Consider the following 27,860-nt stretch of genomic DNA (forward strand, 5'->3'; position numbering starts at 1 on the left):
ATAGAGGAACAGAATGGGCAAAAGGATATTTAAGATCATCCAGGGAGAATAAAGCCTGAGGGGTGCAAATGGAAATGTTGACAAAAAGACAGGATAGGAGAAGGACTGCTCAATTAAGCCATTTGACTACCTGCAAGTCAAACCCCAGAACAGGTATGCATTGAAGAAAAGCCACTTGTTTAGTGTGTGTTCTATGAACTGCTTGATGGGAGTTATTCTTAATATTAGGAAATTAAACTTTTCACAGCACCAATTAGGAGTTTAAAGAAGTCAAATAATGGGCAGTATTGGAATTCTGGTACAAATATGTTTTAATGACAAAATCTAAAATAATATCAGAAATTTTCTTGATTTTCTAGAGAAATGAAGTAGAAGGCAAAAAATCAAAACAAAACAAAATCTTGGCAATTGGGTAAAAAAATGAATTCTACTGGTGGCTAAGGATTGTCAAATGCAAAGTTGAATTCATAATTCTAGCACATTTGCCTTTGTTCACATGTTCAAACTGAAACTATGTAAAAAGACATTTTATGTTCTATATGATTGAAATTGTGTTTACATTAAGAAGAAACTGCTTTATATTTCATATATACACACACACACACGTATATACACACACTCACACACACACATATACATATCTGAGGTTTGAAAAGATATGATAGTGGTATCACTGACCTTTAAAAAACATCCATAAGTTAGATAGTTGAAAGATTAAGTTAGATAGTTGAAAGATGTCACTAAACATACTGTAACCCTGACATTTAGAAAGAATATGTTCTACAAGAACATCAAACAGAGGAATTACCAAATCCCAGGTTAATATAGCAAGGTTACTAACCTGCAAAGACCTACCTATGTGCAATAGAAAAGATTAAATGTTTAGCTAAAAATGTCTCATATTTACAACAAACTAATGATATAGATGTTACCCATCTGGGATTGTCCAGTGCAGAGTATATGTATAAGTAAATATTGAAGCTATATTTAGTAGGAGTGTTAGCTTTGTATCACTTTGATCAAAATACTCGTCAAAAACAGTTTAAAGGGGGAAAAGCTTATTTTGGGCTTGTAGTTTCAGAGGTTCAGACCATAGTCAGCCAACTCCATTGTTCTGTACCCAAGATTAGCCTATGCATCATGGTAGAAGTATGTAGCCAAACAAAGCTTCCCAGCTCATGAGCTAATGGCAGGCAGGCAAGGGGGGAGGTGAGAGAGAGAGAGAGAGAGAGAGAGAGAGAGAGACAGAGAGACAGAGAGAGACACAGAGAGAGAGAAATAGACAAAGGCCATAAACACATGAATAGATATAGTCTAGGCCTTGACCCCAGTGATGAACTTTCTTCTGCCATGCCTCATCTGCCTACAGTTACCACTCAATCAAATTATTAACCTATGAATTGTATTAATTCATTGAAGAGGGTCTCATGATCCAATAATTTCACCTCAAGATTTGTCTGAATTGTTGAGCACAGGAGCTATTCAGGGGATACCTCATAACTGAATCATAACAGGGTAGGGAAAATTTACCTACTGTAGATACTTTTTATAGTATGATTGAACAAATATAAAATATAAATAAAATTTAACTACAAGAAGGCTGCAAAGTCATGACGAGGCACTGCAGAGACAGACAGAGACTTCAATTTAGGCACTTAGAATAGTACCCGGTGCCTGGTATCAGAGTGTTAGTGGAACATAACCTTGGATGTCTTATCTGAAGGTCAACTGGGTGGCCCACCTGAGATCTAGCCAAGGATTCTTTCTCTCCAGATTCCTAAGATTATACTTTTGAGTTTATTATTATTCTGTTACCATGAGAATTTAGGCAGAGACTCGCTCTTTTAATTCTTATTCTCCTTGCCTCTTCTTATCTCCCCTAAAACTCTCATAACTCTCTGCATCTGACAATTTGTCTTTATTTACTCAGTAACTTTCCTTGTCTGTGTTGGTTGGAAGAGTTTAAGTCTTTTCAGTGATTAACTGCAGCTGCCTCTTCCTGTACCTACATAGGTCACACAGAGATTCTAGATGCTGGCTACAGAGATATATCCCAATCCTCACAGATAAGGTTACTGGCTGAAGGCCCTGCTTACTCAGTTAGAGGCAGGAAATCAAGTCCTAGGAGAAAGGTATCTTTTTTTTTTTTTCCCCTGAAGTAATTCAGAACTGTTGGAGTGTAACTATCTAAACAAATTCCTTATCTCATATGGAAGCAGAGAATTAACATGTGCTTGGGCACAGGATCCATTATTTTCTCCTTCTTCCTTGTTCCTTCCTATTCGATCTACTTCCTCCTGAGGCACTGCTTTTAGAGAGTGAAAATAAGCCTTAGGATTCAGCATTCATTTTGCCTTATTTTGTTACAAAAACAAAAATGGAGTCATTATTCTAAATTTTAGTTACACATAACATTAAATGTATGTAAACTGAGAACTAAGTAAACATTTTAATTTACAACAAAATGCTTAAACATGAATTTGAAGACTCCTATGCATGCTTTTTGATGTTCACAATTTGCTAACAATAAGTACTGGCCTAATTGAAAAGTAATATAACACAGTTTATACATTAAATACTAACTCCACATTCTTAAAAATGCTTATCTTGTGGCTAGGTAAAAATTTCAATTTTAATATATGTAGGAAATATAATACTTGATATAAATACTTCATGGATAATTTTAATTGAACTTTCTCTATTATACATGATTTCAATGGGAAATATCTGAAAAGTTTGCAATGTCAGGAACTATAGAAACATTGTCCGAGCAGTGTGGTTTTGCAAGGCTGTAGGAAATGTGGCTGGGGTTTTGCAAGATTGTGGCGAGCCTATTCGGGAAGGGACATGTGATACTATACTCACGCATATACGCAGTGTGCAGCAGACACAAGCCAGTCATTACTGACAAGAGATGCACCACAGACCATACGGCCTTGATAATACAGAGCAACCATCCAGGGCCAGGCCCCTTCTTTGGAATCACTTCCTCCAACAATCTTTGGACTCACTGTTTGAGCCACCAGTTTTTTCCCACATGCTGTTAAAATAATTGAAGAAAGAACATACATTTTATTTTGGGGGAGGGTATTTCTTTTGACCATGAAAATTTAACAGGGACATAATAGCTTCAGGTGACCTAAAGCTCTTTTCAGAATTTTAAATTGAAGGCTTGAAGGGGAAGGTGACAACATATTGACTTACATTTATGGTTACATTGTAACAGAATCAGGGAATCCTGCAAGCACTGTTGACTGTAACAGAAGAATAATTATATTTCAAAAATTGTGCACTTAACGTTTTACAGTAAAACATAATGTAGGTTATCTTACTGTTTTTTTATTTAAATGAGCTTTTTATTCTACATATCTTACATGAAATGCAAGTAGGCACAAATGAACATCAGAAAATGCCCCAGTTTAATGCCAAGTACACATAAATTTATATCCTAACTACCATTTACTCTTCGAGTGACTTTGGGTCAGTTGCTTAATATCATTGAGCCTCAATTTCCTAACCTTAAAATGGGAGTAGTAGTACTTCCTGTATTAGACTTATGATGATTAAAAAATATTTGCAATGAGTTATTATTATGCCTTATACATAATGAATACTCAATCAATGATAAATACTCCTATTTTGTTTGAATCAACTTTGGATTTCATCTTCTTTAATATAGTAGTCCCTCCACTCTTATTCATGGGGAATAGATTCCAAGATCCCCAGTAAATGCTTAAAATCACAGGTAGTACCAAATCTTATCTTTAGTGTCTTTTTCACTATAACTAAAACCCAGGAGTTATAGCTCACAGAAATGTTAACTTTCTTGAATAGCCCAATAATTACATAATATATATTTTTTTGCAGCTTGAGGTGTGACAGTCAAACTAGCACAAATTTCTTTTTCTTTCTTCATAATTTCATGTATAGAAGATTCATTCTTATTACAGATCAGAGATCTTAGAAATCTCCCTTATGACTTTTTTTCATACTAAGTTGAGAAACTTCAACTGTTTACTTAAAGGTAATACTTTATGGCTTCCCTTCAGTATAATAGCCAGTATCATTGCATTGTGTCTGGAGGCCATTATTAAATAGAATGAGGGTAACTTGAATATGAGCACTGAAATACTGTGAGTCAATCTGATAAGGAAAATAGCTGCTAAGTGACTAATGGGTGGGTAATTTAGACAGTGTGGATATGTTGGACAAAGGGATGATTCACTCTCTATGCCAAACTGAGTAGGACAACTTGAGATTTCATTATGCTACTCATATTGAAAGCTAATTTAAAACTTAAGAATTGTGCATTTTTGGAATGTTCTATTTAATATTTTTAGACTGTGAGTAATTATGGTCAATTGAAATCACAGAAAGCAAAACTGTGGATCAGGAGAGACTACTCTGCAGAGTATGCCCCAGTATGGACAATCCCACAACTATTCAGGGCCAGACAAGGTGTGAGGCTGTGTGCTTGGTTCAGGGAGTTGAATGATGAATGAGTCATAGGAACTGCTTTCCAGGGAGGCAGGCATGTAAATAGTAAATACTAAGTAAAGTGTATGCATAAATTATTGAAGAAACTCATTTAAAAATGTGGATACCAATTTTTACTCAAAGCCAAGACTCCTATTTTGAATTTTAAATGAAAATTGTTTTGCAATGTGTTATACAGTACAACCACTAGAGATCAGTATAACACAATAAATTGTAATACATGGACCTAATACAGCTTCCTTAGATATCGGTCACATTAATAGACACATGCTCACATACACACATATATACTTAACTGAATCTGTTCATTTTTTTAGGTGTTTAAACTTTGGAGATAAATAAAATGAAACAAAATGCAAAGCAATGCCATATGCTCAAATTAATTTAGTGTTTCTCGAACATGCATAATAAAATTTACTTGAAATTACGAAATTCTCCATTGCCTGATTGACATATCCTCTATGATAGAGAATAATTTTTATAGAAATATAAGTAAATAGATGTAAATTTTATTAATAACCAATAATGTGAGTATGCATTTCTCACTATATATATATATATATATATATATATATATATATATATATATATATATAATTATGTATCCATGGTGAGTATAAACGAATTCCTGTCCAGGGATCCACTTGAGTTGGAAAAAGAAATTACTTCTAAAATGCTTCCTAGTATATATCTCAAGTCTCATCAAAACTCTTTCTAGGCACTTGGGTTGTAGCTCTGAGGTAGAGAGCTTGCCTTGCACATGTGAGGCACTGGGCTCGATCCTGGTCCTCAACACCACATAAAAGTAAATAAAATACATAAAGTTATTGTGTCTATCCTTAAAAACATAAATAAAAAACTCCTTCTACATCTATAGCACTTACCAATAAAAATCCATATTCAAAATGATTAGTTTTTCTAAGACGTGTTCAATTGTCTTAGAAAGATTAAGCAATGCTTAATTTCTTTTTATCAAGCACAGAAAAGTTTCTGGTTAACTTAGTAATTAACCATAAAATTCAACCGCACTTAGCACCTCCTTCTCCAAGTATTTTGGATAATCAAACTGTTGTTACAAAATCACACACATGCATGCATTATCTCAGGGTAGAGAACATTGCATATTCTCTAGGCAGAATGAGCAGCTAATCCTACTTTATCAAGGTGAATTTACAAAGTTGGAAAGAATTATAATTACTGTTCTGGCCATTGTCTTGGAGTCAAGCTAGGTTAGCTCTCTCTAGTGCAAGAATAGCAATGTCATGATCCCGCCTCTTTTCCTTGACCCAGTGGGGTAATACTGTGATATGAAATGATGGGTTTTAATCTACCCTCTTGACTATAAAGAACTAATTTCTATTTGCTTTTATGGCTAATATTTCCTTTTTTCTTATTGAAAAACCATGGCTTTCATTTAATTTTTTGCATTTTTTTCTTTATTTTTTTCTCTTGCAAAATACTACTTAAAGTGAGACTTGGAAAATTTTGAAGATAGTGTGTTAGAGTAGAGAAGTAGAATGCTTTGTAGTCAAGTCCACTTGGGTTAGAATCTTCACATTGCCTATTAGCTCTGTGAACTTTTAGTGGCTCAACACCAGCTTTCCTATCCTCATCCTTATAGGGAAGCAGTATTATCTAAGTCATAAAGCTTTCACAGGGATTGGAGGTAACCTGTAGAATATTTGTATCACAGTGATTGTCACATGATAGACATTCAGCAAATTATTTGATAAGCATTTTGCATTCTGTGTCTAATACTATGTTTTGAGCATAATATTGATCAGTACATATCATCACATATCCATTGACATCTCTTACCATAACAGAAGTAGGTCACTATTCAGATTGCTGAGTATATTTTAGGTAGCCTTTTCCTAGTGGTAGCAAATGGTAGTTTAAGTCTTGTGCATGCCTCATAACAAGAAAAAATGAGAGTACAGGCTAGCAGATTTTGAGAGTTGAGAGACTAATTTTCTCTGACATCCTTCCCCTTCACTTATTTTTATTGTAACCACTATTGCAAGGGTATTTTCAAAAGCACCAATTTTCATAGGCCAATAAACATAATTGTCTCTGCAATAAATAAATAAATAAATGCACAAAATAACTAATCAAATGGATAAATGAATATTTTTGAATGTTTGCCAAGACAGCATAATGTAGCTAATTAATAGGAAGGGATTAAGGACATTAAACTAACTGGCTTATTTGTTTTGATGAGTTTAAAGAATGTCTATAAATGGTGTCTCTTTTGAATATCACGAACATACTTAAAGTAATGATGTCAATGTAAGCTGATCTTGGCATTTTGTTGATAAGTATGGAATAACCTAGCACTGGTCTGAAATATGCATATGATTAACTTGAATGGTTTTAAAATTCTTTATCCTTTGCTTTTTCTTATTAAGTGAAGTGTCTATGACATGAATAGATGAAATTCTCAATATAAAAACTGCTTCAAGATCTATAATGGTAATATAAATTCTGGCATGTCTTAGAGAAAGGAATCTGGAAGGCTGCTTTGTCACTTGCAGATGGTTTACTTCATCCTCAATGAGACTCATAATATCAGTCAAGGTCCTACAAATACCAATACAAAACATTCAACTCAAAGGTCCTTTTATTAGCATTAAAAATACTCCTTTTTCAATTTGGTTTATACGTTGAGCTCACAGAAGTGTTACCTTTCTTGAATAGCCCAATAATTACATAACATTATTTTCCAACATTAAGAATAGTTGAACAAAATATACCAGCAAGAGCATTAAGGCAGAACAGGAGAAATGATAACATCTAAGCTAAGACAAATTCTTGAATACAGGAAAGTTGTTGCTTTTCAATACCTTTGGAGAGGCTTTAAAAATGAGCCTTACTTTTAAAAAGAGAAGAGACTGCATAGGCCCAACTAGAGGTTTAGATGTCATTTAATACTCATCTTCTATTTGCTAAGTAAGAGAAAAAAAATATACTATGATGCCTTCCCCCATTTCTCTTGTTTTAATGGTAGCTAATTTTTGTAATTTGTGTTGTTTTCTTTAGTTTGAGTCACACTAAACCTATATCCCAGATCTCACAATTTCTGCCTGTAGGATTTAATTGTTTACAAATCTAAGAATTAGAATGAAGAAGCAAGTGTATGTTATTAGACCTTATCAAACCCCTCTCTGTGTACACAATGATTGTGTAGTCAATATCTCATTTAGCTCTCTTACCATATATATATGAGAGAATCAGTGTTATAAAAAGTGTGAATAGATACTGCTTGAGATCACTGTTGTGGATTACATGCCCAGGCTATGAAAGCATTAAAATTTGACTGGCTTCAAAAATTGATCTTCTTTCCAGTCCATGTGCAAGACCAAATTTAAGACCCACCTGGGTGTTAGTATTAAGCTTCCGTTTGGTGCTGCACTTAGTTTTACAAATGGTCCACCTCCAGTAGAGAATATTGGCATTGATGAATTTCCACTCCTATGGAAAAAAATATATATATATAAAAGAAAAACACAAGCAAAAAACATAAGCTACAATTTTAGTTCTTTATATTGTGAAGACTGAGACAAATTATTGGATTCTGTAGAAGAGGAAACCATTGTGATACAAAACTTCAAATGTTTTGCTACCTACAAAAATAGCATAGATCAAGAGAAGAATGGCCATAATAACAGGAAATATAATTTTAATTTTTACTTAATACTTCTAGTGTGAGTTTATATTCTCATATTATTTTACAAAGTTGAAATCATTGTATATATACCTTAGATATCTTATTTTTACTAGGGTTTCTTATGTTCAGCAGTTTTTCTGATGGTTGATTTGACTATTTCACAGAATTATTGCACTATCATTTAAGCTTTTTTTCCTTACTGAGCACAATTCATCTCTTTTAAAAATGCATGTTGCCTAAGGACAACATAGAAAAATAAGATCTTCAGGTTTCCTAACTTTCATAATGTTGCTTTGTTCTTGACATTTTGTTCAATTCAAAGGCTAACAAGCCTTAATTTAAAACCAGAAGCCACTGTTACTATAAAACAGGGAGTATGTAGCCTGAATCTTCAAATATCAATGGATGAGCCAGTGCTAGGTGGAGGCACCTCCCTCCATGAGACAAAAGACATCCAGTCCCCTAGGTTCTCTTTCCCCAGAAAGCCTGTTAAACCCCTGCTCTCCACTGTGATATTTAATTAATGATTTCTCTTACATATCCCAAATCTTTTCTGAAAGTTCAACTATATACTTAAGCTTTCAATTTATAATCTTTTTTCTTTTATTCCAGATTTAATTTTTACATGCAAATATGCTGTTAAGCTGGAAACATCCTGATTCTGCTCTCTTCCACTGGCCAGCAGGGCGATGGTACAATTCCTCTCTCTTGAAGTGGCATGATGAACTTGCCCTTGCCTCTCCACGAGAAGGCCCAGTGTTACTTAAGACTGCAACTATCACTGATGCTTTGCTCTTTGTGTACAGGAATTTCCAAGGAGCACTCAACACTTTTATATTTTTAACAAAGAACTGGGTAGAGGGTTATTCCTTTTACTTCCCATACCTTTAATAAATGAAGGATGTTTGGTATCTCCCCTCTGCTGAAGAGAGAGTGGGGACAATGGAGCCACTATCTAGTATGCTAGAATCTGGCTTTTTGAGCTTTTATAAATGAGATTTAAAATCCTATGTTCAAAGACAAATGTCTCAGAACTATGAAAGACCAGACAGAGATTAATAGGTTATATTAAATTCTGTATCTGAAGAATGTACTTGAGGCTCCTCCAGCCTCTGTTTTCTTTCCTTGAAATTTTTATAGAGACACACTGTGAAGACTACAACTAGAGTGTGAGCTTTTAAAATTTCCCAAATTCCAGATCTGCAGATTAGATAACTCCATTACCTATTTACACTGATCTCTGAAATCAATAGAAATTTAATATCACATAGAAACACCATATAGCATTACCTTGTTGACATACTAGTGCCTCCTATTTCTAAACATTTATTACCATTTTTATAGGTTATGTACCCTCAAAGGGCTGTTCTGACTTCAGAAAAACTTTATTTTATGTGAGAAAGGGAGCATACACATGCAACCATTATCATTTTTGAGGTCATGGGTGGAGTATAAAAATACATTCATAGATGAATTCTAGGGAGAGAAAAAGGAATATCCCAAGGCTACTTGCATGGTATTAAATCTTCTGCCTCTTTTCTCGGGCTCTGCTTAGGTTTCTTCTTTTTTCTTGCTCCTAAGACTGTCTTTGCTGTGATAAGAATTCTTCCCTGAAGCAGGAGCTTAGGTAAGGATGTTTTAAGCCTTTGGACACACTAAAGCTAAAAAGAATAATAAGGCAAGCTGCAAATACTGCAGCCAGGCACTGAAGCTCATTTCATATCCCCAAAAGCTTAAGTAATGAATAGAGCCAGGTGGGATTAGCCTAGAAAGGCTTTCAGAGGAAGATGGTCCTTTCTTTTCAGATTGGAGGGAAAGAAGAGGATGGATTTGACAGGACAGAAGGGAAGGCAGAGCATTCTATAGGCAAGGAGGGGAATAGTGGGTGGAAGGGATTTGATGGCAAATCACTCCATTAGGACAGTCATGGCATGCAAGCATTTAGGTAAACACCACATCTGTACTGTACAAGTTATGATTACAATTGCTTGCTCATTTACTACATTTAAAGCAATATATTTAGCACTCACCTAGCCTATGACAGCTTTTAGAAACAGTTAAGTTTAATTAATTTAAAAATTTCTGACCTTGACACTTAAAGTTGTGACATTTACATTGAATCACATCAATGCAAAATTTACTTAATATAATCCCTTTTCTCTTTTGTGAAATCTACTGCATTATGAGTAAGAGAAAAATAGATGGGTTAGTTTGGTAGCTTCTCTTCATTTGCTTACAGATGTAATGGTACTAGGAAGAAAACAAATTCCTCTTACCGTCTATGAAAAATATGGCTGAGAGAAGTGATACTTCTACAAGATTGTCAGGGAGACAGGTTCTCTGTGGACAACATCTTGGACACTTTGGGCACCATCATCTACTTGAATATGATTTCTTAGCTGCTACTGGAGCTTGAAGCTGCTATTGTTTATTTTTTGAGCAGGGTCATGTGGCACACACACCCACATTTGCTCTGATGTTTTCCTCAGTACCTATATTTTCTTAGTGGATTATTACTTTACAAACACATATGTGTGAAATTCCTTTAGCATTTACCATTAGGTGAAATCTGCATTCCCCTTAGAATTAGTAGCTTTGTGTGTGTGTGTGTGTGTGTGTGTGTGTGTGTGTGTGTACCAGAGAATGAACCCAATAGCCCTTAACCACTAAATCACATCCACAGCCCTTATTAATTTTTTTTTTTTTGATACACAGTCTCAGTAAGAAGTAACTTAGTGCCTCGCTAAGTTTCTGAGGCTGGCTCTGAACTTGCAGTCCTCCTGCCACAGACTGTAGAGCAACTGGTATTACAGGCATATGCCACCACACTGGGTGGAATTAGTACCATTTCTTATCTCATCATGAAAGCTATGTGACGTGGAGAGCTGTGGCAGAATATGGGAGAGTAATGACTGAGATTGGGGGACTCTGATAATCTACATGGCTATGGCATGCCTGGTACCTAAGAATGTGTCTCTACAATGGCATAGGATGTCTAGCTCCTTTGGTAATGCCCCACATGAGGAGGCTCTGAAGAAGAGTCTTATCAGCTTCAACCTTGATCTCAGGCACATAGCTCCTGGGGATAGAGGAATTCTCATGCTAGACAATACAGTGTTTCACCAGCTCTGCTACCCCTGAACTTGCCCGCTCAACAGCAACTTTAAACAATGGACCTTTTTGAGTGCTACACAAAGCTCCTAACATTGAACATTGCAACTGTGGATTGCAACTGCTGAAAAGCTGCATAGATGTTTCCAGTTCTGTAACTTTCTGAGTACAAAGAATTATGCTTGCATAGTCTTTAACCTGATAATAAAACATATGTAAATAAAGATAGCTCCAACAGAGAGCAGCACTCCACCTTATCTCAGCTATTTGTCTTCAAAATCAGCCTGTGTGAGTTTTTATTTTTCTAATCACCATTGCCCCTCACCAGAACTTCAAATTTGGCCTCACTAGATGTGGCAATGTTTTCCTTAATGAGTGGGTTTCCAGGAATCTCAGACATGAATGGTACCATTGTAATAATCTTGTTATGTTTCCTAGATTTGTATCCTTATTTCTTTGGACTTTAATTCCATGTATTATTCTGTTAATTCTACTGCATATGCTGTCATCATGTATATCTGTGTATTTTTTAAAGGAAGTGGGTATGAAGAAAAGAAGAGGGCATGGGAGGAAATGATGGAGAAGAGAAGGTGACCAATAAAGATGTGAAGAAGAAAGAAAAAATAAGAAAGTAAAGGAAAATTAAAGACAAGAGAGGAAAGAGCTGTTTTCCTTTGGATTTCATCAATTTTATTTAAAACTATCCTTTGTCTCAGGAAACATACAGCATTAATAATAGGTGGTGCCTTAAAAGTACTTTTTAGAAGAGAAGTAGGATGAATAAAGAAGGTTTTGTTATAAATTTCACAAGACTGAAGTTTTTTCCTCTTACCTGTTTCTGTTTTATAGTGTAGAAACCTCTCTCTCCCTTAGAACAGGCTTATAGGAAATGCTCAATGGAGTTGTCCTTAGGCAAAAACAAACTCTTTCCTTGTGTCAATGTAGCAGACTAAATAACTATATGTTGCAGAAAATTAATGGTATATAATTCATAATTATACCAAAACATAAAAGCTTTTCTTATTCTTTTTTTGTATGTATCATTTACATTCTCAGTAATTCCCTGGCTGCATCAATCTGTTTGAGGTGTCAACATACCCATTAAAAAGTGTAATCTCAAATAGAAATTCAAGACAAAGAAAATTTTCCCTGAATTGTATTAGTACAAATAAGCAACTTTCATAGAAAAGAAACTCCTAAGTCATAGTAGTATATTTTCTTATATATTTAGTTGGTGAAATCAAGAATGAGTTTTTCCAAACAATATATAACAGCAATATAGGCTTTGGTAAAATTCTAGCTATGGACAGTTTTACTCTTTAACGATATCTTTCTTATATGGATCTTCCTAAACTCTCCATTTCTCTTGATCTATTATGAGGGTAGGAGTAACATTTCCAGAAAATTAAAGTTAATGTCAGAGTTTACAAGATAAGGGACCCCCTGGATTAAGTCCACTATTATTCGCAATAGGGTTCTTAGACCTAGTGGCAGTATAAAAAGAGTTTTTTGAGGTTTGTATTGTGTTGCTTTGTTTTATTCAGATGAACTCAAACTACAATGTACTACGTTTTATATCAAATCAAGTGCACAAAGATCATGATTCCTTAGATAAGAGAAAACTACTGTGTTAGAGTCACCTGGGTTTCTTAGAAAGCGAGAGCCTTCTAGCCTCCCAGAAATAACAAATATGGTAGTCAGTTTTGCATTTAGAAATGTACTGGTAGAAGGGATATTTTCATAGTTTATGCATTCTTCATTAACACTTTTGTATTGCTGCTTGCAAAATATGCATTTCCAAACTTAAAATATAGGTGTGAACAGTGTGTATCAATTAAAAAAAAAAAAAAAAGAAAGTAAGAGCCCTGGGTCTCACTGAAACCAAGGTCCTTATCCTCTTAGCCTGGTTCCCATAGGACCCCTGGTAGTTCATGATAACATTATGGGGGTTTGTAATTGGGTAATAAATAGTTACATCTTTATTTTTACAAATTTATAACTGAAATTTAGATTTTTTTCTTCTAGTACACGGTGCCTAATCACAATGTTATTAGCAGCACCTATGAAATTGTCACCAAAACGAACTTAAGATATCTTTGTATCATATTGCAGTTATTCAATATATGTGTGTGTGTGTGTATATGTATATCTATACATATATATGTAAATTATGTATAATTTATGTTTATCTTTGATATTATTTATTCAAACAACCAGTGTATCTTATTTAATACTTTCATTAAAATGTATGTTACCATATCATATTTTAATATTCTGATAATTATTTTTCAATACAATTAATTTCTTTTGTGACTAGTTGTGTTTTGCTTTATACAATTAAATATATGAATCACTGAAGAGGTTGGAGAGTTTCTCCAGACTTATAAAAGTGTCCATGACACAAAGGGAAGGTTAAGAACTCCTACCATAGGTAATGGTTCTCAAAATTTGACATGCATCAAAATCACCTGAAGGGTTTATTAAATCATGTTTTTTTTTTTGTACTGTACTCTAGGTGTGAAATGGGGTTCCATAATCTGAATAACTGATTCCCAGCAGATTCAATGTTGCTGGTGAGAACCACTGATTTTGATCACCTCGTATACCAGTGTCTGCAAACCAAATCAGAGAATTCTAATTTATAACTAGGTGCTACATCCAGGAGCTGATGTAGCATTTGGATTACAAGTCAGGGTACACTTGCTATCATTATCTTGGCCATGGCAGATATAATTACGGAACCAGTGTGCTTTTACCAGTCTTGTTAGATAAAAAAAACCTATCAAAGATTATCTTAGAGAGTTGTAAAACTACTGTAGTTTACTACTATTTGTTCCTTAGTTAGTTTTAATTGGTACATTTCTAATTTTAAGATAGGAAAGTAAATCAGAGTTATAATTTGTTATTTACAGAAATGAGGGGCTTTTCATTAGTCACTTAAATCCAGTAAATACATATGTTCTGTTCCACCACAGAACTTGCTCACAGCTTCTCCCACCCCACCGCACCAAAGTACGTTGGTAAAAAATAAAAAGTGTTTTTGGTGCTGAAGTTATGAATTAAAAGTAAAAATAAATTCAATTATCTGTTCCCATATAAAATAAGCAAAAAAGCCAAAATGAGTTGTTTAATATCAAAGAGAATAGTTGCGATTTTTCTAATATTTTCCATTTTTTGCCCTTGTTTTGTGTTCTGAGTTGTCATATGTTAAGGCCTAGTGGAAAACTCAGGAGACACTGACAAAAAACATAGGCAGGAACAGGAGGGCTATTTACCCACTGATTTCTTAAGTAGCATAGAATAGCAGTTTTACTTTTATTTTCCCAGGACCCAGTGCTAAATTATGGAAACAAATTTATTGTGATGTTTAAAAAGAACTCTAATTATTTTCTGTGTATTTGAAAGTTTTTAAAAAGAACCATTTCATCCTTTCCTCCGATATTTCACAAACATGTCTACAATGAAAGAACACTGAAGTAGGTCCATTTCTTAGTCAGGGTTGAGAATCTAATGGACCTTTATGATATGTCACATGAAGCTATCTTGCACAGGACTATTGTGGGATTCAAAAATATCACATCACGTCCTTATAGAATTATTAGGATACAAGTAATTCACTCTTTTTAATCCATGAGTATTTTCTAGATTCTGAAGTTTTACGGAGCTGATGGCTTATTCTAGTTTTAAAAGCTGAGCAAGGCAAGTCAACTGCATCATTCATTAATTGGTTCAGCAACAGGGTAGTGTTCTTTCCTAGAAAATACCATTGCAAAAAAATTACTATCATTTATTCTTGCCTCAGTATAAAATGTTTTCTTTCATATTCTGATAAAGGACATAAAAACGTTATTTAAAGTACTTTTTACTTATGCATGCTATAAATGGAAGGGAATTAAAATGTTTAATATAAAAAAGTAAAGGCTGATGAAATCTGCCTCATGTGATTTACTAGAATCTGTGGGGAATTGCATTTCAAAACCTATCTGCATAAATAATCTTGAGAGACTGCAGTGCCTTTTTAATAAGTTGACTCCTAAATTACTTTCCACTGTACCAAACACACATCATTTAAACTCACTAAGTTTTCTTTTAGTTACCATGCACCAGTCTAGACAAATTCTCATTAAGGCTATAACTTACTTTCAATTATTAGAGCACTATGGAGATTATTTAATGAGCAAGCACAGGGCCAAAGATTAAAGTCTTTGCAGAAATTACCTGACTCATTTCAGAAGAAAGCGAGTGCCTGGCCTTCATCAAAAATACTGTGTCTAAGACAGTAGAAAACACCACTTGTTTCTTATGCTGACAAACCTAGCTCTTTGTCCCTGTCTCCAGCTGGAAGGTATTTTCCACAGGAAATAAGGTCAGTGAACTAGAAAGTAGACTCCGACTGGGGAAAAGAGAAACTTAAATAAATAGTACACGGTTGTACGGAACTGACTTTCATCCACTGAGGTCAGGTCATTTTCTGGAAAGACTTCCCTAATATGACCAAAGTGAGTTAGGTTGTCTTATATCACATTGTGTTTTTCACATTACCTTGTGATTCTCTATTTATGTTTCTACCCGCGCCCCCGGCACATAAGAATTTACAACAAAAATCATGTCTTATTCATTCACGAACATGACACAATTTCATTGCTAATACTAGTTCTAATCCAGGAGTAATAAGAATACTATATTTATTTTATGTACTGTTGAAATGTAGTGAAGATACATTCTTTATTCTGCATTCTATCATATGAATGTAGGATTTAGCATTATGCCCTACCATTTAACATATTTCATTTAAATTTATTGAAAACACTCTTTTTCAAAGTAAGTTTGACCTTTGCAAAGAAGTGACTAATCTTAATGCCAAACGTGGTCTAAGAAGCAGTTTAGCTCTGATTCACAAGCCACATTGAAAAGAGCCACTGTATATATAATTAACTGATGATGCTTAGGAAGCTGGTGAATTGAGACACAAGGCTCTTGGGCAATGAAAGTTCAACCATCCAGAACATTCTAATGCAGCCATCTGGAGAGAGGTCAAGTTACCAATCTCCTTAGCTTAATCTTTACAAGGTGGGCAACACAGAGCTCCTTAGCATTACAGACAACTTGAGCAGCAGAAGCAAAGTACTTCCTAGGGTCTCCCCTCTCTGACTTCACTGTTGAACTAAAGTCAATGTTAAAGGCAGAAACTGCAATCAATGCCACTTACCCAGTGTTCCACTTGAAGTGAGAATAGACTATCAGTTTCAGTGCTTTGTCGACTCAGTATTCCTCCTACAACCCACCCTCTTCCCAGACTCTTGCCTGATCCTCTTCCTCAAGTTGAAAGGGTTTTTGTGAGAATACAATGTGAAACATATAATAGAAAAAATATTACGCAAACACACATGCTCATCTAAAGTACAGGGAGTTTCTGACTAGTACTAATAAACATAAACTAAATCAATAATTATTTACATAACGGAACTCTGTTCTTGACAAAAATTGCCTTCTGGATAAGGCTATTATCACTCATATGAGGCCTTCAATGGAGGAGTTCCCATTTTAAATGCACAGAATTTGGAGAGGCAAGGAAATCTGGAAACTTCAAGTCCATGTGCAAGAAGTTATGGATCACTCCTAACGTTCTAAGTAAGATCTCAGCATAGTTTCCAATGATAAAAACTGCTTACATGTAGTGGCTGTGTATTATCTTGGCACTGGTATAGAATACAATTTTCTCAGTATACTAGAATTAACCAGGCTTTGTGTGTTAGCCTAGAGACTTAACTATTACATGTAAAGCTATTTCTAGTGAAAATGTGTTTTGAGATTCAAACAAAGCTAAAGTTACAATACTAATTTGAAACAAAATTTGGAAACTTGTGTGCCACATTAAGATTCTGCTATATAAACTAGTCAATTAGAAAGAAAAGTCCCTTATACACAAGGCAATCAATTGCATTTGATTGGAAGAACTAGAGATATTGGGGATATCTATTAAATGCTTATGTGTGTATACACATATACACTCATGGATTATTTCCTTTTTTTCTTTATATCTTTTAGAATATGTTAAAAAATCAACAATTTAGAACAGGAAGAAAAAAACAATTTATAATTGGACAATATTTTGTGTGCATTTTGCTAGGTAGATGTATATATATTTATGTGTGCATACATGGACACATTATGAATAATTTATTGTCTTAAAGAACATTTACTTTGCACCTATTTTTTTGAGGCAAGGATTAATCCTGATGTAAACAATAATGGATAAAATATGTAGGAGTAACTTTCGGTTTGCAGCTAGCAGCTATGAGCAGCTCAGAGTGCTTGAAAAACCTAGGCTCATAGAGGCCTGACAGGAACACCTGTAGGATGGGGCGCTCTGCCCTAGGGAGCCATCTGAGAAAACATATCCTTAGTGTTTGAGGTCAGTATTGCCAGGGAACCGAGAGGCAAGGGCCTCAGGGCATGATTCCCCTAACTCATAAAGCCCCCCTTTCATAGCAACAACGATCCTTCCAGACTGCCTTCCACCATGTAGCAATATTTAGAGCTTCTTCATAGTGTGGTGACATTAATCATAAGACAATTGTTTTCTAGATGTTGTATAACCTGCTTTGCTTGTGTATGATTGGAGGATGCGCCCTACCCATGCCCTACATCAATTGTAATCACTTCCGCATTAAACTAGCTTGCTGAGGTTGCCACCTGCCAGCTCCCATTGTATGTGTTTTGACTCCATGTCCCCCACACCTGCTGTGACTGAGGTAGCCAGTGACCCACAGCAACAAAAATAGATATGTGATATAGTTTGGGTCTTAAATGTTTTCCAAAGCTCTGTGTATTGGAGGGTTAGTCCCCAGGGAGGTGCTGTTCAGAGATGGCTCTACTACTAAGTGGTAGAACCTACTGGGAGTTCTTCAGGTCATTGAGGAGCACCCTAGAAGGGGACTTTGTCCTTCTTTGCATTCTAGGTTATGAGTAAAGCAATTTTATTATGCTAAGTGTTCCTTTCATTATATCCTGTCTCCCCAGAGGCCAAAAGTGATGGAACTGATTAATTATGATAACAACCTTTGTGTATGTCAAAATAAACCTTATCTCTTTATAAAGTGGTTGTCTCAGGTATATGTAATAGAGATGAAAGTTATCACAGCTTGGTTCTTACCTTTACAGACCTCATAGTTTTGTTATTACTCCCTAAGCAATATATTATAACAACTATTCACACATTGCTTATATTGTATTAGGTATCAGAAGTATATGGAAGGAACTGTAAAGGTTACATGCAGATACTACATTATTTTATACAAGGGACTTGAACATTTTTAGAGTTTGCTATCCATGGGATATCTAAAGATACCAAAAATTAACTGTATTTCATTTTGTTAAAATTATAATCTAGAAAAATGAACAATGCTCATTTGAAAGTAGGCTATAGAACACAACACATTGTGAATAATATATTTATGTATACTTATTTATGTAACATAAAAGACTATTAGCAGTAGTTATTATTTGAGGATAGGGCTTAGTTAATATTTTTATTTCTTCCTTTCATGCATATTTTAAAATTTACAACTTTAATTAGTTTCAAATAAATCCAACTTGATATCAGCAAAAATTTGAGAATTTCTTTTTCTTTTTGGGGGGATGGTATCTGGTATCAAACTCATTCAACTACTGAGCCACACCCCCAGCCTTTATTTTGTATTTAGAGATAGGGTCTCACTGATTTGCTTAGTTTCTTGCCATTGCTTAGGCTGGCTTTGAACTAGCAATCCTTCTGTCTCAGCCTCTTGAGCTGCTGGGATTATAAGCGTGCATCACTGAGCCAGGCCAAAGAGATTGAGAATTTCTAAAAAATAGCTGAGTAGACTTACTTACCCTAGTCCCAGCATCTGACAAACATCATTTGAAATCTGGGTGGTCCAGTTGTCAGCACAAGCTACATGCCATATGCTCTGGATTCTGAACTGCACCAAACCATTGTTGTTCATTGTGCCATTGAAAAGACGCACTAAAGATTCAAAAGATAGAAAGGTGGTTACCAGAGAGTGGAGGATGGACAGAATGGGAAAATGGTCAAAAATATACAAAATTTCATTCAGATAGGAGGAAGGTTTTTAACACCTATTGCACAGCATGGAGGCTGCAATAATGCCCTGGATATTTTCAAAATTCTAAAAAGGAAATTGAAATTTTTCTTGCCATAAAAAATAATAGTTATTTGAGGTGATGGGGATAGGTCCATTGGCTTGATCTAATCATTCCACCTTGTATACATATATCATAACATCACTTTGTACCCCATAAATATATAAAATTATAATCTAATTTATAATTTTTTTAAAAAAAATAACACACAAACATGACACTCAGATGTATTAAAGAGATTACATTACAGATAGGGTTATTTTGACCTAGGTTACTAAGAATAAATGATAACATTTAAATAAAATGTGCAATATTCTTAAGATTTGGACTTTAGAGTTTGATTGTAGTTTTCCTTAAGAGTATGTTGAAGGGTGTTAAGTTGGAAACATGAATTTAATTGACTTAATTTTGTTCTTTTATATAACTAAAAAAAATGGAGGCAGTAGAGATATGCAAGTCTATTGCATATCAGTAAACATAAAATAAAGTTATTTATAGAGAGCATACCTTGGAAACTTGTCTCTTATACAAAGAAAACCCAAGTTCAGGAAAAATTTTAGACACTTTTCATTCTTATTTCTTTTCCTAAAACCTTTATTTTATTTGCATTTGCAGGTTTGCTGTTTAGTGCTGTAATCTTCCCCAATGTCTCATCAACATTTTGGTAGAATATTAAGGGTGTTCATGCCTAGGTAGGGACTAGAGAAAACTATGCTAGTTTATCAAACAAGACAAACATCAGCCATGGTTTTTAACTACATATTCAACATTGTATTTGTTGTTTATATTTTATTCTTCTGAAAAGCATAAGGTGTTGACTTTAGAATTAGACTTAGGTGAAAATATAGTTTTAGCCCTCTTAAGGGTGTGACCTTTTGGCAGCCATATAATTTCCCTAAAACTCAATTTCATCATAGCTAAAGTAGAGTCAGTCTTTATTATTGGAGTGTTTTTACTGGGCTTAGTTAGTCTGTAGAAAATGGTATGTGTGTGTGTGTGTGTGTGTGTATGTGTGTGTATATATAAATATGATATGCATTAAATATTTTCTTAGAAATAAAAATAATACATAGAAAATAATCTGCTATTTATATTGCTACAGTGATCTCCAAGGGGACTGGGCTATATGTACAAAGCAAGGCCTCTCTTCTTTGTATGCAATGGACAGAACACACGGTTACTGTAAGTGGGAGTAAGCGTCTGTTTGGTATCTTGAATCTGTGGCGTTTTGCTTATCTATGAGGATTGATTGTCCCAGACTTATTACTATTAAATTTAGCCTAGTTTAAATAGACAAACAAAAAAACAGAGGCCAGCATATTAACTTTCTCCTAAACCAGAATGGTACAGAAGTGCTAAAATCACTGGGAGGTGTTCACAACTCAAAAACATCAAAACACAATGTGATAAGTACAGTCATGATCTCCCTTTCACATTTGTGGATCCAAATACAGAAGCAAAAGTCATATGAGTATTTTCATAAAAACAAGACCTACCACAGTGTGTTTCATCTGAGCCATCTGTACAGTGTGGGTGACTGTCACAGAGATTATTCAGGGGAATGCATTCTCCATTTTCACACTGAAAATTGTCTTCCTTGCAGGGCTCTGTGTAGAAAGAATGTTTATTGTACAGGGCAAGGATATTGCAAGTAAATGATTTTGGTATACCCACTGCATGTAGGCCCCTCAAACATCAGCCCGTTGTCACACACATGGCAGAACCAGCTTTGACATTAAAAATGCCATACGCTTAGTTAACACAAATTGCTTCACAAATAGTGTCAAACTAATACATCTGATTTCAAGGAAGTGTTCATGAAACAACAGGCATCTCCTTTTCTGAGTTTGTGGGACAGTTCTAAATGTTGTCTAAGAGGTTTTGGATACATGTTTCTTCATCATTTCTGTTAGACTCTCAATTTATGATGGCAAATTATGATAGTACTTGAAAGGAACTGTTTCTGTTTAGAATATAGCTTGCAAACCTATATCTGAGAGCATTAATTAATATTTTATACTATAAAGTGATGTAGTAAATCTACATAATACACAAAACAACAATAACAGAATATCACAAATGGATTGCTCAACTATCGATATTAATCACCTATTTATAGATATTAAAAATTTAAAAATAACCCCAAAGTGGATCACTGTTCTTTGTTTATGTTTTTTTCTGAAAAACTAACAAACAAACTAAAGACTGACTAGCCTTAGATCTTGAAAGAGTGCCCTCCTGTGGGGGAGGAAAGAAAAGTGCCATACAGCAAACCATGTGTGGAGTTCCCTAAGGGAACCAATTCATATTGGGTTGCCCAGAAAAAGGAAGTCAGAATCCCACTCCCCAGATAAGTTTATAATACTACAGAACCTGTGGGACAAGTACAAAAGCTTTCAGATTTTTTTAAATGCTAACTTTAGTTTGAATACATTTCGATCATAACTCCAGGACATGCATCAATGTGTGTTTGTGTGACTGAATAAATTTTCTATTCTATCCTATCCTATCCTATCCTATCCTATCCTATCCTATCCTATCCTATCCTATCCTATCCTATCCTATTCTATCCTCTTCTATCCTATCCCATTCTGTTCTATTCTATTCCACTCTATTCTATCCCATTCTATCCATTCCATACCAAAACAGGGAAAGCTGGTGAAAACCAGATAAACTGATTTCATGACCAACTTCTGAAAATTCCCATACTAAACTTAGGTTAACTACAAAATTTCACAGAAGATGATGACTTTAGTTCCCTAGGTTTGTGAGAAGAAAGCTGTGTAAATATTGATGATCAATTCCCATGTAAAGAATTTAGAAGTCAGAAAGTTGGTCATCTAAAAACTGGGAAAGATGTACACATCCCAGGGCAATAGCAGCCTGTTGGGGCAACCAGACTGTAACACAAAGATGTCCAGGACTGGATCCTGGACAGGGGTGGAGGTGGGGAGCCGTCGCGATTCAGAATTGTGCAGCATTATAAGAAATGATCTTGGAAGTGAACTCTTTATGTTGTAGTCTGGGGCAAAGAGGGAAAACTCCAAAGACAACGACTGTATTCCACAACGCCTGAGTTGGAAGATTAAAGAATGTTTGAATTAGATGATATGGACACTTGATGCTATCCTTGATAATACATTTTATTAAAGTTTTCTTAGGTATTCAGTTAAGATAATTTAATGCCTGAAGTAAGCAGAAAAGTGAAGAGATCTGCCTGAAATATCAAGGGGGAAAAAATGGGAGATTTTAAATAAAGTAGATGGGAACAAATAAAGATCTCTTTGTCTATACTTTCATTGGGTCCAGTCATTCTAAAAGCCGAATATACAATGTAAGAGATAAAAATCCAATTTGCCATGTTTCCTCATTGTAAGCTCAAGACTTGGCAAAATGACATGCAATAGTAAACTAGTAGATATTTGTTGAACATTAAAGAGACTAATATATGTTAAATGATTGATAGGCTAGAAATCAGCATGGTTGATAAAGTATAAGGTACTTTTTAAACTGCTATTACAAAACTATATAGTTTTACATTTAAGGCAACTGATTGATGGTAATTTTAGTGATTTGAAAAAATTGATTTTTATAAATTCATAAGGCAAAATTTGTTCATTTAAATTTTAATAGTGTTTAAAATACTGGCTCTGGAATCATATGACCTTTTTCTGAGCTGCAGTTTAGCCATTTTCTTTTGTATTTTTTGGCCTTGGGCAAATAAAATAATCTTTTTGAGACTCAGTTTCCTAGAATGTCAAATAGGAATAATTATTAATTTTGTCTTAAATATACCATGAAAGTTAATTTTAAAACTATTTTTGCTTACAAATACAGTGAGTCCTCAATAGATAATATTAATAGCAAAACAGTAATATTTTAAAAGAGATTCTCCTTTTGATGATATTTTAAAGTTAACATTCTCATTCTATGTGCTGGTTGCATTACTTTCCCCTCCAAATAACCATATAAACAAGAAAATATGCCTACTCCTTCCCTACTGGTATCTTACAATAATAATTGAAGCTATCTGTATTCTTTAGATTTTGAAAAATTCTGTACTTTTTCAGACCAAATCTAATTTATCTTAATAAAAAATGTTTTTAGGAAGCCATGACTGGTTGTTTTTACAAGCATTTATACCATGAGGAAAGTGGATTTCATCTCTCAAAAATAATACTATTAGGGATGTTCTTGTAAATGTAATTACCAATTTGTTTCATAAACACATATTTTTAACCAGATTAGTGAGATGACAAATGGACAAAGATTATTACATATTCTACAGGTAGATATTAATACTTTAATTGAAACTATATTTTATTTTTTAGTATTAATTTTTATTCAGAAAACAGGGAGGTTTAAAACTGGGTACACATGTTCAAATATGTATATATTCCTTCTTAAATCCATATTTTGATGTATATTATATTTATTTTAAGAAGTTGACAGTACTAATGCCATGTCCATAATCAAATACCTTAATATGCTTGTAGAATGTTTGTCATCATTAGTTATTTTAAATTATCTCATCATATTTTTCATTGTTTATTAAAATAATTATGTAAAAAATGACTCAATGCAATAATTTAATCATTGATAAATTTATGTGTAATTTACTCTTTGACTAGAGTAGTCATGATATATGTAATTGAAAAAAAATGAGCTAAGTAGAAATAAATTTAAATATTGAATACAATTTTAAATGAAAATACATATTATAACTCATTTTTGTGTGTTAGCCAAAGCTATTAGTATTATACCTTATGAACACAGAGAAAAAATAACTTGTTTCTGCAGGCTGAATGAATTGATTTTAAAAAATGCTGAATGCGACAAAATAATATATTGTTGCTGAAGTGAACAGAAAGTATAAAATCTGAGGAGAGGTATAAATAAGCTATTTTAAAATTTTCCTTACATGCATAAGCTTGATTTTGATTCTCTGCAACATACAGCAGTTCAGCTTCATTAAGAAGTCTTTAATCCAACAGTTTAACTCTCTCTGGACTCCGAAATCTTATTTCTGATAGTTTTATGTTCATAGTGAGAGAGGGGAAAAAGAAATGTTGCTAAGAATCAAATTTCCCCATCTTCTCTTTATGAAGTCTCTCGTACCCCTGCCTCATTTAGTCAACATATGCTTGACTTTAAATGGCTTTAAACTGGTCTCTAAGGCACATGCCACACAATCCAGGGAGGACTTCAAATCCCTAAAAGTAATCATTTGCCACTTCCAAGTTGCCTGATAGGCAGTACTCAATTCCTTAGACAGATTCTGATTATTAGGAAAGAGCAATGAGTCTACTATTATAGGACAGTTATCTCAATAAAGTACCTGTTATAAATATTTTTCTTGTTCAATATAAGTAGAAATGTTTAAAATAGGATAAGTAAAAGATATAAAATACATTACATGATTATATTATATTTCCATTGAATGCCTTGAAAGGATTTCTAAAATGTCTCAGATGGTAAATCAAGAACATAAATACTCAAAAGAATTCACAATACCCTTTATATCTACTTTTTAAAAATGACCACCAGGGTAGAGCATCTGTATACATAGATATGTGTGCTAATCTCTTTCTATCACCAGCTTGATTATCTTTCATCACCAAGTCCATTTTTTTGTAATTGGTTTACAGTCTTTTGGTGTCAAAAATTCTGATGGAAAAAGACTATACTGATGACAGCTTGATGACCTCTTTTTCTAACAGCGTCTATCTCAGCTCCAGGAGGAATTTGAAGCTATAACCTATTTTATTAAATTATATGTTTATATTCTAATTTGTTATACATGATGGCAGAATGCGTTTCATTTCATATTACACATATAGAGCACAATTTTTCAAGTTACTGGTTGCACACAAAGTATTTTCACACCATTCGCGTCTTCATACATATATGTAGGGTAATGATGTCTAACTCATTTCTACCCCCTTGTCTCCTTCTTTCCCTTCCCTCCCCTTTGCCCTATCTAAAGTTCCTCCATTTCTCCCATGCTCCCCAACCCCATCGACATTACAGATACTTCTCAGAAAAGGTTATAGAATCAATCAACAAATATATGAAAAAAAATGTTCAATATTGCTAGCAATTAGAGAAATGTAAATCAAAACTACTCTTAAGATTTCATCTTACTCCAGTCAGAATAGAAGCTATCAAGAATACAAACATCAATAAGTGTTGGTGAGGATGTGGGAAAAAAGGCACACTCATACATTTGCTGGTGGGACTGCAAATTGGTGCAGCCAATCTGGAAAACAGTATGGAGATTCCATGGAAAACTTGGAATGGAACCTCCATTTGACCCAGCTATCCCATCCTCAGTTTATATCTAAAACAGCATACTACAGGAACACAGCCATATAAATTTTTATAGCAGCACAATTCACAATAGCTAAATTGTGGAACCAACCCAGATGCCCTTCAGTAGATGAATGGATAGGGAAACTTTGGCATATATACACAATGGAACCTTACTCTGCATTAAAAGAGAATAAAATCATAGCATTTGCAGGAAAATAGATGGAGTTGGAGAACAAAATGCTAAGTGAAATAAGCCAATCTCAAAAAACAAAGGCTGAATGTTTTCTTTGATATGAAGCTATCACATATAGATCACCAAGTTATGAACATGAATGATTCCATTCTAGCCTCAATCAAGAAATTTTTTTGCATAATTTATTTCATAAATTACAAAACAGAAATCACTGAAATCTCACTGTACGGAAAAAAAATTCAAAGAACCCTTAATACTATAAACCTGGTATCTCTTTTATGTTAAGAGCAATAGATGATATAATTTGGGATTATACTTTGAATAACAATTGTTTGTAATATTTTTTCAAAATATTTGCTACTGTTTTTATTTTATAATAAAAAATGAATAAAAATCAACAACTGTATTACTTTTTACTCAAGACACTTGTTCTCAGCTTCCTTTTCTCAAGTCATTCTTCTCTTTTAGTTAATTAATTAATTAATTAATTGATTTTTTATTTAATTGATTTAATTTTTTTAATGCATGACAGTGGAATATATTACAATTCTTATTACACATATAGAGCACAATTTCTCATATCTTGTATATAAAGTATGTTCACACCAATTCATGTCTTTATACATGTACTTTTTTTTGCATTACAATTCTTATTACACATATATACCACAATTTTTTATATCTCTGTTTGTATACAAACTAGGTTGATACCCAATTCATGTCTTCATACATATACTTTGGATAATGATGTCCATCACATTCCACCATCTTGCTAATCCCTTGCTTCCTCCCTTTCCCTCCCTCCCCTCTTCCCTATCTAGACTTCATCTAATCCTCCCATGCTCCCCCTCCCTATCCTACTATGAGTCAGCCTCCTTATATCTGAGAAAATATTTGAAATTTGTTTTTTGGGGATTGGCTAACTTCACTTAGCATTATCTTCTCCAATGCCATCCATTTACCTGAAAATGCCATGATTTTATTCTCTTTTACTGCTGAGAAAAGTTCCATTGTGTATATATGCCACATTTTTTAATCCATTCATCCACTGAAGACATTTAGGTTGGCTCCACAGTTTAGCTATTGTGAATTGTGCTGCTATCAACATTGATGTGGCTGTGTCCCTATTGTATGCTGTTTTTAAGTCCTTTGGGTACAGTCTGAGAGGGATAGGTGGATCAAATGGTGGTTCCATTCCCAGATTTCCAAGGAATCTCCATACTGCTTTTTATATTGGCTGCCCCAATTTGCAGTCCCACGAGGAATGTATGAGTGTACCTTTTCCCCCACATCCTCACCAACAGTTACTGCTGTTTGTCTTCATAATAGCTGCGTTCTGAATGGAGCGAGATGAAATCTTAGAGTAGTTTTCATTTGCTTTTCTCTGATTGCTAGAGATGATGAGCATTTTTAAAATATATTTGTTGATTATTTTTCCAGGTGAATTTCTCTTCTCTTTTAATTTATGTCCTCTCTTCTCATTGGCAAATTAAAATACAAATTTACAGATCTACTATTTTTCTAAAATTGTGTTTCAAGGTGCCTTCAATTTTGCAGATGGAGAAATGCCCTATAATTCATACAAGTGCTTGGATTTATGAATAAATCCACTTACCTATTTTTTAGAGCATAGTATTTTAATTTCAGTTATTTCAGTTTCATTACTCAGTTCCATTTAAAAACCAGAATATCTCTTTTAAAATTTGGTTTCAGGATAAAAGTCCTTGAAAAATGTGGGGATATCCCTTCTCTAGTGGAACAAGTACTAGATATTTGTTTGCACCATTTTATGATACTTTGCAGACCAGAGCACATAATTCTACTGATACATTACTGATACCTGTACTGTTTATAATTTGTAGCAGTATCTTAAAAATTTAGAACTATCACTGTTTTCACATGTTCATCATTAAATGTGAAGCTGTTTCCTTTTCA

General features: G+C 34.1%; 1 protein-coding gene across 2 annotated transcripts in view; it reads right to left on the reverse strand.

The window, feature by feature from the left end:
• The window catches only part of Tmprss15 (transmembrane serine protease 15), a 113,040-nt gene that overhangs the window by 19,278 nt on the left and 65,902 nt on the right, over positions 1 to 27,860 (reverse strand). For both annotated transcript variants that reach the window (XM_026411953.2, XM_026411947.2), the window contains 5 exons: positions 20,917 to 21,027; positions 19,151 to 19,283; positions 7,873 to 7,968; positions 3,205 to 3,254; positions 2,866 to 3,040 (listed from right to left, as the gene is read on the reverse strand). In XM_026411953.2, the coding sequence (XP_026267738.2) occupies positions 2,866 to 3,040; positions 3,205 to 3,254; positions 7,873 to 7,968; positions 19,151 to 19,283; positions 20,917 to 21,027 (565 nt within the window). The remainder of the gene's footprint in view (positions 1 to 2,865; positions 3,041 to 3,204; positions 3,255 to 7,872; positions 7,969 to 19,150; positions 19,284 to 20,916; positions 21,028 to 27,860) is intronic.

Source organism: Urocitellus parryii, chromosome 2 (genome assembly GCF_045843805.1).
Source record: "Urocitellus parryii isolate mUroPar1 chromosome 2, mUroPar1.hap1, whole genome shotgun sequence".
Taxonomy (NCBI): Eukaryota; Metazoa; Chordata; class Mammalia; order Rodentia; family Sciuridae; genus Urocitellus; species Urocitellus parryii.